Source organism: Dendropsophus ebraccatus, chromosome 8 (genome assembly GCF_027789765.1).
Source record: "Dendropsophus ebraccatus isolate aDenEbr1 chromosome 8, aDenEbr1.pat, whole genome shotgun sequence".
In the NCBI taxonomy this organism is placed as follows: Eukaryota; Metazoa; Chordata; class Amphibia; order Anura; family Hylidae; genus Dendropsophus; species Dendropsophus ebraccatus.
The window spans coordinates 98,523,572-98,536,135 of NC_091461.1; the positions used below are offsets into that span (position 1 = coordinate 98,523,572).

The 12,564-nt window shown below is 48.6% G+C and overlaps 1 protein-coding gene across 4 annotated transcripts in view; it reads left to right on the forward strand.

The window, feature by feature from the left end:
• SLC6A9 (solute carrier family 6 member 9) overlaps positions 1-6,963 on the forward strand; it is a 101,139-nt gene extending 94,176 nt beyond the window's left edge. For all 4 annotated transcript variants that reach the window (XM_069981172.1, XM_069981173.1, XM_069981174.1 and 1 more), the window contains 3 exons: positions 535-635; positions 1,521-1,691; positions 1,780-6,963. In XM_069981172.1, coding sequence (XP_069837273.1) covers positions 535-635; positions 1,521-1,691; positions 1,780-1,974 — 467 coding nt within the window. In that variant the 3' untranslated portion in view covers positions 1,975-6,963. The remainder of the gene's footprint in view (positions 1-534; positions 636-1,520; positions 1,692-1,779) is intronic.
• Positions 6,964-12,564: the final 5,601 nt, after the last annotated feature.

The window sequence follows — 12,564 nt, forward strand, 5'->3', positions numbered from 1 at the left end:
TGTTCTATCAGTCATGTGAGTAAGCGCAGTGTTTTATCAGTCATGTGAGTAAGCGCAGTGTTTTATCAGTCATGTGATGGAGCGCAGTGTTCTATCAGTCATGTGATGGAGTGCAGTGTTCTATCAGTCATGTGAGTAAGGGCAGTGTTCTATCAGTCATGTGATGGAGCGCAGTGTTCTATCAGTCATGTGATAGAGCGCAGTGTTCTATCAGTCATGTGATGAAGGGCAGTGTTCTATCAGTCATGTGATGGAGCGCAGTGTTCTATCAGTCATGTGATGAAGGGCAGTGTTCTATTAGTCATGCGATGGAGCGCAGTGTTCTATCAGTCATTTGAGTAAGGGCAGTGTTCTATCAGTCATGTGACGGAGCACAGTGTTATATCAGTCATGTGACAGAGCACAGTGTTCTGTCAGTCATGTGACAGAGCGTGGTCTTATGTTGTTCATGTGACGGAGAACGGTGTTATATCGACAGACTATATTTCCTTGTATTATAATCTTGTAATTGTCTTTCTGTTTTCTCTTCCCCAGGACACAGAAATTACTTTAAGGACATTGAGATGATGTTGGGCTTCCCCCCTCCCCTCTTCTTCCAGATCTGTTGGCGTTTTATCTCCCCGGCCATCATCTTTGTAAGTCCACAATGTCTTTAAGTCCCTATTACACGGAGCGATTATCTGTCGATTCCAGCAGATATCATTCCGAGCAACCCTTAGCTCATCGGGTGATTTTTGTCTTTCAACATGTTCAAAAATCATTGGCCGCACATCGCTTCGCGTAATAGCTGAAGTGTTGCTGATGGCTGCTTTGGTATATAAAAAATAATAAATATGTATGCCTACCTCTCCATGCTCCCCCGTGTCCTCCTGCTGTGTCTCTGCGCCTCCTGCTGACGACAGCCACCAAGGGCACTTCCAAACTATAGTGACAGCCCGCTTAGCCAATCACTGACTGAAATGGGACAGCGCCGCTCTCAGTCATTGGCTGAAAGGGCTGTCACTTCAGAGACAGTTTTGAAAGTGTCTGTGGCGGCTTCCATCAATGGGGGGGGGGTGCAGAGACGCAGCAGGAGGACACCAGGAGAGCGTGGGCAGGTAAGCATACATATTTATTATTTTCTACATACTGATGCCAAGTACCCAAAGCTAGGCCTGCATGGACATCTCTAACAATGTCCATGCAGCTCTTCCCACCCGATCATCGAACCGTCTAATGGACTGTGTAAGCGAGCGCCAGTCTGGCAGGTCTGGCTTACCTTTCCTTTCAGGCCGTCTAATATAGCCCTGAGTGACTGGGGTGCTTTGCTGTTACAGCCCTTACTAAACACAAAAGTACAGCAGCACACTGTAAATGCTAAAATATGTGCATATTATAGATATTTTAAAAATGCTGCTCTAGATAAAACAATCCTGAGTGACTCGTCACATTACATTAGATCATGTGGTCACTACAACCACTGTCATCTCCTAGGGAGCGATGTCTCATGTTACTGGTAACCCTTCTCTCTCCATTTCCAGTTCATCCTGATCTTCACAGTCATCCAGTATCGCCCAATCTCGTACAATGATTATGTGTACCCAGGCTGGGCCATCTCTCTGGGCTTTCTGATGGCACTCTCGTCGGTTATCTGTATTCCATTGTATGCTGCCTTCAAGATCTGGGGTTCAGAGGGTGACTCCTTCCTGCAGGTACGGTCAGAGTCACCGCGGCCAGGCAGGTGATGCTATTTTCCCTGGAGGTTCTGCTGCCAGATCTGACTCTTCTCTTCTCTTTCAGCGGTTAAAGAATGCTGTGAAACCCAATAAGGACTGGGGCCCTGCGCTCTCCGAGCACCGGACTGGCCGCTACGCTCAGATCGACGGCAGCCCCGAGGCCCAACCCCTTAACCCTGAGAAACACAAGAAGGAAGAGATTGGCCTGACAATACAGGGCAGCAATGGGCAGGCCCACAGCCAAGACTCTAAGGTGTAACCAGCCGGGCGGAGGGGGATGGAGAGAAGCAGAGGCGCTGGTGTGTGGATGACCCCGTGACCCTCGCCCCCTGCTCCTTTGTGTTTTCATCCAGACCAGTTGTTCCCTCCGTTGCCCTGTTTCCAGCCGGTCACCTCAGAACTCCGGACTCTCGAGGAGATACAAACCCTTCAGCTGCTGAGCAGAGTTGCCGGGGGTCGCCCCAGTCCTGCTCCCTACACATTCGGGACCACCCGGAGGACACTGCTGATGAGTGGGATCATTGTCCCCGTAGATGGGAGGTTGCTCGGGGGAGGAGTAGTTCTTCTAACGCGTCTAATGATAGTTTACAGAGAAAAGATTATTTTTAGAGTATATATATAAACCTCAGATAAGCTAACACCAGGTGGTCAGGGGCCGTGATCCCACCTTCCACCTTGGCCAGTCACGGGCCGGGCGCCAATGCCACGACTCGCTCGGACATTACACTGCGCCAAGGAAAGGAAACAAGAAATGAAGCATCATATTATTTGCTGTTACTTGAGGAGGACGTCGGGAGGTGGGGGATCCGTCCCGCTCCCGCTGCGTCCAACTACATCTGCCCCCTTAGTGTCTGATATAAGGGGAGCTTCTACCTGGAGAATCTAGCACTGTGACCGCCGGGGGGGCATCATTCCTCCTAGTCTCACCCTTCCGGTATCATGGTACCACAGCGCCTACTGTGGATCAAGGCTGCATCCACATCCCATAGGTCAGTGTCAGGTTTCCTACCCATCCAGTATTTGGTAGATAATATAGATGTCTCCGCGGCGTCTTCCTCGAGTTCTCCGCACAATAAGGCTTTTGGTAACTGGACGGATTTTGCGGTATTAACTTTTTAGCGTCTTTACTAATCAAGGTCCTGTTACCACTGCCGCCTCTGCTCCAGGTTCCCGTGCATTTGATGTAGACTCACATGTCCTGTTCCGCACACCCAGCATTGTGTGGAGTTACATGTGAACATTTTATATCTTGGCATGTGTTGTACCGACGTTATGGTGATGTAGTGCCATCTGCCACAGATGTAGGACTGTAACTTTCAGTGACCACCTTGGATGCGTTTAATGTGTTTTTCAGGTCTGGTTATATAGAGGAAGTTTCTAGACTGGGCCCCATGTCACCCCTGAACACATCCATATCTTGTATCTGCTGCTGCTGAAGGTGGAGATGACAATGCAGGGCGATTACTGGTCACTGACGCTGCCTGTATAGCAGAGTTCACCTCTCACTGCTCATCAAGATCTCTCACTCAACCAATGACAAAGCTGCATGGCCTGTTGGTCACGATGTTCATGTTGTCTGGTGCTGGCAGCATCATCCAGGATCAATTGCCTTTTCTAGGAGTATATATATATATATATATATATATATATATATATATATATATATATTCCTGTTCCTGCATTGGCTGCTTATCATTAAAGCTTCTAGAAAAGTCAATGTGTCCATGATGGTATAGATGCATCACTGAACCACAGCCTCGCAGCAATGCCAATCAAGAGTGATGTGGTGCAGCATCAGCTCTGTACACCAGGTGGCGGTAGTAACCTGTAATAGTTTTCAGTACTGCAATGAGTTTACAGGTGATGATTTGGAGGCTCAGATAGAAGGCCCTGGTGGTTTGGATTCCCTAGGATCTTTTGTATAACATGTGACTGCACACATAAGACTTTTTGGTCAGTAGGGGTCCAGGCTCTAAGTTCCTTATTATTAGTGATGGGTTGGGGTCTCAGCTCCTGGACCCCACCATTCATAAATGACAAGTCTCTATGACTTGTCCATTGTTTTATGAAGCATGTCTTACACTGTAGGTCATGTTCCTGGAGGCCATGTGTGCGGGACCCCAGGCGAGGCCAGATCTGACTACTGACACTGTGAAATGATGCTGATGTCAGAATGTGCCAGTATTTTGTGAAATTCATTCTGTACAGCCGGGGTCACACTTTACCAATGATTTTTGGTGGCAGATCGTTTTTTCCCATTTACAGAAGCGCCAACATTTTTTTTATTGTGATGGCATTTCTGTGCAGTGCGTTGAGCACATGGGACGGTTGATATTTCACGGTTTCCACTCACAGTGCCAAGACACGTCACATGACCCTGCACCTGCCCCATAGACCAATCACCAAATGTTTACAGAGGTTCCAGCCTGCACCACTGTCATAGAGGTTACTGAATAGACCCTATTCAGGGGACCCTAAATATGGCACAGCCAATCCCCTTACTAGTTTTCTGTGACATCACCAGCAAGAAACACATCACACCCTGTGCTGTGGGCGGGGGGAGTGATGTAATAAGCACAAATAAATGATCACTGCTGCGGATACCAGCAAACTTTCCCCTAAGTAATGGGAACACATCCCATAGTAAAGGCAAGAATTCACAATCTCCACACAACAAGTATTACACCAGCAGCACAAGGCACTTAGACACTAAGGAGCAGGCTCTGGGCCCCTGATCTGGGGGCCACAGAGTTCTTGCGTTAGAAATACCTCATTGTCATACATAAGTACAGTCATATGACGCAGAATCCTACAGCCAGTTGCAGATATAAGCTGATGATATACAGGATTCTGTGCCCTCTGTACTGTAGATTATAAGGTCACTGCTATAAAGGGACGAGAAGAGCGACCCTGGAGTGACCAAGAAGAATTTGCATTCCCGTATTGTACACTGAATGCATTGGATACAGATATTGTATTATAAGAGAGTGACTGGAACACAAGTATGATAACCCTCACTGTGATATACACTTTCCTACATTACCTGGTGCCAAAACCATATGTCTGGCCCCTACTGTTTGGGGCCCCTGTGTAAACTCAATTTAAAGGAGTTTTCCAGTCTATGTAAAGTTTGCAAGTTCTGCGACTTTCTAAAATACTTTGTTCCTCACTCGCTCACTTTCTTTAAAGGCTATGCACCTTTGCAGTAATTTTATTATTTTTCATTTTTTTCCAAATTAAAAAAAAAAATCAATAACTTTCTTAAATTTTTTTTTACCAATTTGCTGCCATAAAGTCCGTGGAGCCCCTTCACATAGCTGGTTTTCCTGCTGTCATGCTGCTGTAGAATTCGTGCAACTCCTGTACATTGGTGGCTGTTCTGCTTCTGTATAGCCTGTGCAACTCATTCACATAGCTAGTTATCTTGGTTCAATACAGTCTGCAACTCCTCTACATTTGCTTTCCTGCTGCTATAGAGTTTCTTTACCAACCTGGCTGCAATTCTCTCTCCTGGTTTGTGTTACTACTGTACACAGATGGCTATCCTGCTGCTGTACACTTCATTTAATTCCTTTACCTACCTGTCTGTGTTGATTCTGTAGGGTCTGTGTTACTCCTTTACCTAGCTGGCTGTGCTGATCCTGTCTTTCACTTCTTTATCTAGCTGACTGTGCTGCTGTAGAGTCTGTGCAACTCCTGTACATAGCTGGACACATATCTGTTGTAGCAAGTCCTTTGCCAACCTGTTTGTCTTACTAATGTGTAACATCTTCACCTGCTAGTTGTTGCTACTGTAGAGTCTGTGCAACCCATGTACATACCCTGCTGCTTTAAAGTCTTCACCTGGCTGACTGCTGCTTTTGACATAGATCTGACAGTATGCTGTTCTTGTCTGTGTTAGAAATTGCTGCAGGATAGGTAGGAGTTTGTACAGGGCAAATGTGAGGAAATGGGAAAAACGCACAAGTGTTAGGGAGGGAAGATCACCCAGTCTGTAGAAACGGAAGAAAGCACAAGAAGGAGGGCAGATCAGCAGTGTGTAGATGGGGAGGAAAGCACAGGAAGGAGGGTAGATCACAGTATGTAGATTGGGAGGAAAGCACAAGAAGTTCAGATCACGCAGTCTGTAGTTAGGGAGAAAAGCACAAGAGGGAGGGAAGATTACTCTGTAGATAAGGAGGAAGCACAAGAGGAAGGGCAGATTACTCAGTCTGTAGATAAGGAGGAAGCACAAGAGGGAAGGCAGATCACTCAGTCTGTAGATAGGGAGGAAAGCACAAGAGGGAAGGCAGATCACTCAGTCTGTAGATAGGGAGGAAAGCACAGAAATTATGGCAAATCACGCATTCTGTACATAGTGAGAAAAGCACAAGAAGGAGGGCAGATCCCTTAGTCTGTAGATATGGAGGAACTCACAGGAGAGTGGACATAGCACAAGTAGACAGGGATGAAAGCACAGAGGCAGGGCAGATTATGCAGTCTGAAGACAGGGAGGAAAGCACTGGAGGGATGATCACTCAGTTTGTAGAGAGAAAAGCTCAGGAGGAAGGGTTTAGCACGATAGGAAGGAGAGCACAGGAGGCAGGGCAGATCAGGCAGTCTGGAGGAGAGCACAGGAGGCAGGGCAGATCAGGCAGTCTGGAGGAAAGCACAGGAGGCAGGGCAGATCAGGCAGTCTGGAGGAAAGCACAGGAGGCAGGGCAGATCAGGCAGTCTGGAGGAGAGCACAGGCGGCAGGGCAGATCAGGCAGTCTGGAGGAGAGCACAGGCGGCAGGGCAGATCAGGCAGTCTGGAGGAGAGCACAGGCGGCAGGGCAGATCAGGCAGTCTGGAGGAGAGCACAGGCGGCAGGGCAGATCAGGCAGTCTGGAGGAGAGCACAGGAGGCAGGGCAGATTAGGCAGTCTGGAGGAAAGCACAGGAGGCAGGGCAGATCAGGCAGTCTGGAGGAGAGCACAGGAGGCAGGGCAGATCAGGCAGTCTGGAGGAGAGCACAGGAGGCAGGGCAGATCAGGCAGTCTGGAGGAGAGCACAGGCGGCAGGGCAGATCAGGCAGTCTGGAGGAGAGCACAGGCGGCAGGGCAGATCAGGCAGTCTGGAGGAGAGCACAGGCGGCAGGGCAGATCAGGCAGTCTGGAGGAGAGCACAGGCGGCAGGGCAGATCAGGCAGTCTGGAGGAGAGCACAGGCGGCAGGGCAGATCAGGCAGTCTGGAGGAGAGCACAGGAGGCAGGGCAGATCAGGCAGTCTGGAGGAGAGCACAGGAGGCAGGGCAGATCAGGCAGTCTGGAGGAGAGCACAGGAGGCAGGGCAGATCAGGCAGTCTGGAGGAGAGCACAGGAGGCAGGGCAGATCAGGCAGTCTGGAGGAGAGCACAGGCGGCAGGGCAGATCAGGCAGTCTGGAGGAGAGCACAGGCGGCAGGGCAGATCAGGCAGTCTGGAGGAGAGCACAGGAGGCAGGGCAGATCAGGCAGTCTGGAGGAGAGCACAGGCGGCAGGGCAGATCAGGCAGTCTGGAGGAGAGCACAGGAGGCAGGGCAGATCAGGCAGTCTGGAGGAGAGCACAGGAGGCAGGGCAGATCAGGCAGTCTGGAGGAGAGCACAGGAGGCAGGGCAGATCAGGCAGTTTGGAGGAGAGCACAGGCTGTGTATGAGTACAGAGAGCGGAATGAACCCTCGGGCAGATGCGTCATTTTGTTTCCGCTAGAATTTTGGTTAATACTGACTTTTTGCACATGGCGTACAAAATTCTGCTCAATTTTTAAAGGCATTTGCGCCACTTCTGAGCAGTTTGCGCCAGCTGCAACATTTTTCATATTTTTTGCGCAAAAAAAAAATTGGGCTGCTGTACTCTCCTACCCTAGTACGCTCCTACCCTAGTTTTTTTTTTAGCCAAATAAATCACTAGATTAATCAAGGCACTTGCGCCTAAAAATTTTGGCACAACAACCGTAAATTGTGCATCCTATAAAAATTTTGCAGATACATCTGCCCCTCAGACTCCTTATGATCAGCACAGGGTGAAAATTAATGCAACTTTTATTACCTCAAAGTAACCACTGACATAACTATATTTACAGGTCAAATGTGTACATAGCCTTTAAGATCTCTGCTTGCTGTCTGTGAATAGGAGCCTATTCTGAGCGAATCCTGCAGATGCACACTGTATTCAGTCTAGAAAATCCTCTGTGAGCTAAGCCCAGTAGCAGCACAAATCCCTCCTGTCCTGTTAATACCCTACAATGTATCAGTGTACCAATTGTAACAAATCTTAAGGTGTGAGCTGCAGTATCTCAAAGCGGCTTCTCATCTTCTGGACGCAAGCGGAAACATGGCCGGTCTCTGACAGCAAGCAGAGATGTTGTGAATGGTGAAGGACTGCAAAAACTTTCAAGGCCTGTTAGAAGGTAGCGGAGCTTCTGTGACACATTACTGTACACTGGCTCTTTAAGAAATTACTTAAGGGCAAAATCTGCAAATGGCAACTGGAGACTCGGTCACAATGCAAAGAGCGGCCTCATCCTTCTAGTGGGAGGGGCTGCGCTGTGGGCGTGGTTATCACCTGCCAATCATTGCACTAGATACAGTCTAATGAATCTGTTTTTGTGGTTTCTTTTTCCTCAACTTTTCTCATGGTGGAGCTGGAATAGTCCTGTGATGTTCGCGCTCAGCTCTGCTGCATCTCTATGTAGTGGCGCAGTGTCAGGTTCTGTACGTGAAGCCGGTGACACCGCGTCCTGCGTATTCATTCCTTTATGCTTTTCTCCTCTAAGCTGTAAATTATTCCTGGCGAGCGCCCCCCCTTTCCCCCATAGCTGATGATATATATGTGTCTGTAGGGGGGGCGTCTGATGGAAGCTGTGGTCTACACGCTCCTCATTCGCACCCACAAGTATTATTCTGAGCGTCTTCCCTAGATGGTAGCACGGCGTTTCATGGTGACATGTCCGTCCGTCCATTGTTTATCTGCGACCTCTGATACTTTGTTACATTTTATTTTCTGTTTTTATTAATTTGCCAAATGGAAACTTTGTCACGTCCTACGGCCGAACCTGGAAGAGTAATAAGGTCTGTGTCCTGGGCGGTGTCACCCGGCATCACCATACAAGGAGCGGACCAATGTGGCGTCCTGTGTGGGGGTGACTGGCGAGACCTCCGGACACAGACTCTGTGTCCCTGTAGTTTATATGACTTATTATGATTAAAGAAACGTAGAAGCCGTCGCCCTTCACCTCCAGTTATTTGGTCCTGACAGAAATAAAGTCCTTGTCTGACTCCATGTGTGACTTGTGATTCTGTACAAAGGGGTGAATTCAAGCTAATGTCCGCTGTTATAAGCCATTCCAGACTGAGCCCGCTGACTACAGGACAAGTGGACACAAGCTATTGCCCGCTGTTATCAGCCACAACATGGTAAGCTAGCTAGCGGCTACAACACCTGGGTGATGATATATATAGGATCCTCCTTTACTTTAGGCCCTGTTCACACAGAGCAAGAATGGCGGAATGCCGCAAGCCTCCGTGTCATAATGACACTCTATGGGAGGTTCACGAGCTGCATCTCTTGGCACTGAAGAATGAACATTCTTCAGCGCCGAGAGATGCAGCGTGTGCGCCTCCCGTAGAGTGTCATTATGTTGCTCTGTGTAAATGGGGCCTTAGGGTGGGTTCACACAATGGATGTATTGGATTCCGCTGTCCGCCGAAAGAATTGACACATCAGTTCTTTCGGCGGAAGGCGGAATCCGCCTGTGCATAGAATGGTGTCTAAGGAGCTGGCGCAGAGGCGCGCTGCTGGGAACAAACGAAGGAATCCGCTGGAACTTATCCGCGTGGATTCCGTAGTGTATACCCACCCTATGATTACACAGGAGACATGTTTTGGTTGTTCAAATCAGAGAAATCCAATAAATTCCTGGAAAATTCTCCCAATTTCACCTGTCCGCCCATTTTTTGGACTGAGTTCTATTTATGAACCAGTATTGAGATACAATTTTTAAAAAAATCTGCCAGTTTTGAGTATCCACTCGAAAATTTGCATAATGTGGGATTTTCACCCAATCCACTATTTGCGCAGTTTAAGGCTATGTTCACACTGGGTAAGAGACCGGCCGGTCTCTGCCCGGATCATCCCGGGCGCATCAGCACGCGCCCGCATCAGAACCTCCCACAGCACACAAGCCGGAGCCGCTTGCTTCATTGTGTGAACTGACAGGGTTTCCTCCAATGAATAGCAGCCGCGGAAAACTGACATGTCAGGTATTTGCGGCGCCACACAGGTTCCCGGCCGGAGCGTATACGATGTGTATACGCTCCGGCCGGGATCCCATAGAGGAATAGGCAATGTTTCACATTGCACAAGGTACTGCTGTTGTTGCCGATGGCAACAACGGCCGTGCTTTTACGTAGTGTGAACATAGCCTAAAAATTTTTTTGCACAAACGTATAGGCCTACATCTGGTCAGAAACAGGCCAATTTTTTTGCACGATATGTGATCATTCTGTGAATATTCGATTTTTATCCACAAATTTAGGATTTTTTGTTAAATTGGTCTAATTCGGCTTGGTAATAAACAAATACTTTGTTGAAAAATCGCACGTTTTAGACTTAATGGTAAATGTCCCCCATAATATTCAGTCAGTATCGGCTAATTTTTAGATTGGAACCGACTGAGGAAAAGCAGTCTCAACTCCTACTAAGCACCAGATACTGTGTGAGCTGCGGCTGACTGACATAAATGACCCACAGCTAGGATCTCACAAATCAGCAGGCCTACCCCCATCATCCTCACAGATCAGCAGGCCCACCCCCATCATCCTCACAGATCAGCAGGCCTACCCCCATTATCCTCACAAATCAGAAGGCCTACCCCCATCATCCTCACAGATCAGCAGGCCTACCCCCATCATCCTCACAGATCAGCAGGCCCACCCCCATCATCCTCACAGATCAGCAGGCCTACCCCCATTATCCTCACAAATCAGAAGGCCTACCCCCATCATCCTCACAGATCAGCAGGCCCACCCCCATCATCCTCACAGATCAGCAGGAATACCCCCATCATCCTCACAGATCAGCAGGCCTACCCCCATCATCCTCACAGATCATCAGGCCTACCCCCATCATCCTCACAGATCATCAGGCCTACCCCCATCATCCTCACAGATCAGCAGGCCTACCCCCATCATCCTCACAGATCATCAGGCCTACCCCCATCATCCTCACAGATCAGCAGGCCTAACCCCATCATCCTCACAGATCAGCAGGCCTACCCCCTTAAACCTCACAGATCAGCAGGAATACCCCCATCATCCTCACAGATCAGCAGGAATACCCCCATCATCCTCACAGATCAGCAGGCCTACCCCCTTAAACCTCACAGATCAGCAGGAATACCCCCATCATCCTCACAGATCAGCAGGCCTACCCCCATCATCCTCACAGATCAGCAGGAATACCCCCATCATCCTCACAGATCAGCAGGAATACCCCCATCATCCTCACAGATCAGCAGGCCTACCCCCTTAAACCTCACAGATCAGCAGGAATAGCCCCATCATCCTCACAGATCAGCAGGAATACCCCCATCATCCTCACAGATCAGCAGGCCTACCCCCATCATCACAGATCAGCAGGCCTACCCCCATCATCCTCACAGATCAGCAGGCCTACCCCATCATCCTCACAGATCAGCAGAAATACTCACATCATCTACACAGCAAATCCTTTATGGCGCTATACAAAGCTTCATCACTCCAAAACCAAGTTCTGCACTTTTCCTATTTCCTTGCCAAGATCTCTGCTTTCTGTCACTGAATAAGAACGTTCTTATCTTGGTTGCAGCTGAGAAGTGGCTACAATTGTATCTCATCTAGACTGTGAGCCAAACATATGGGCAGCTGCACTAATGCTCGTAACCACTCATGGCGGCGCGCATATCCACCCGTGCCATAGACACCATTCCATAGCTGGGCGGTTTCTGCGCTGAAAGAACTGTCATTCTTTTGGCGGACGGGGAAATTCGCCCACCCATAAAATTGAGTCTATGGGACGGGCAGAGATGCCCGCTGCTGTGAGTGGGTACGAACAACAGAATCCGTCGGACATTATCTGCACGGATTCCGTAGTGTGAACCCACCCTGATTGTGTATCACTGTGGATGGAGCATGGCGGAATCCGCCCACCCATAAAATGGGGTCTATGGCACGGGCGGAGGGAGATATGGGCAAATAATGGAATCAAAGGTGGGTTATCGGCCCAGATTCCGCAGTTTGAACGCACCCTTAAAGGAGAAGTCCGGTGACATTTTTTATTAAAGTTTTGTATTGCCCCCCCAAATCACCAATATACACTTATTATGGGGAATGCACATAAAGTGTTTTTTTGCCTGCACTTACTACTGCATCAAGGCTTCACTTCCTGGATAACATGGTGATTTCACGACCCGACTCCCAGAGCTGCGTGGGCTGTGGCTGCTGGAGAGGATGATGGCAGGGGGACACTGAGGGACACAGGGCACTGGAGGGACACTGAGCATCCCTCTGCCATCATCCTCTCCAGCAGCCACAGCCCGTACAGCTCTGAGAGTTGGGACATGACATCACCATTTTATCCAGGAAGTGAAGCCTTGATGTAGTAGTAAGTGCAGGGAAAAAGCACTTTATAAGCATTTCCCGTAATAAGTGTATATTGGTGATTTGTATAACTTTTAGGAGGGAATACAATACTTTAATAAAAAAATTTCTCCGGACTTCTCCTTTAAGGTAGTCCCTGAATATAAACTACAATGTTCTCATTCACTGAAAGCAAGCAGAGAATTTAAGCTTGTATTATATGGCTTGACTCACGT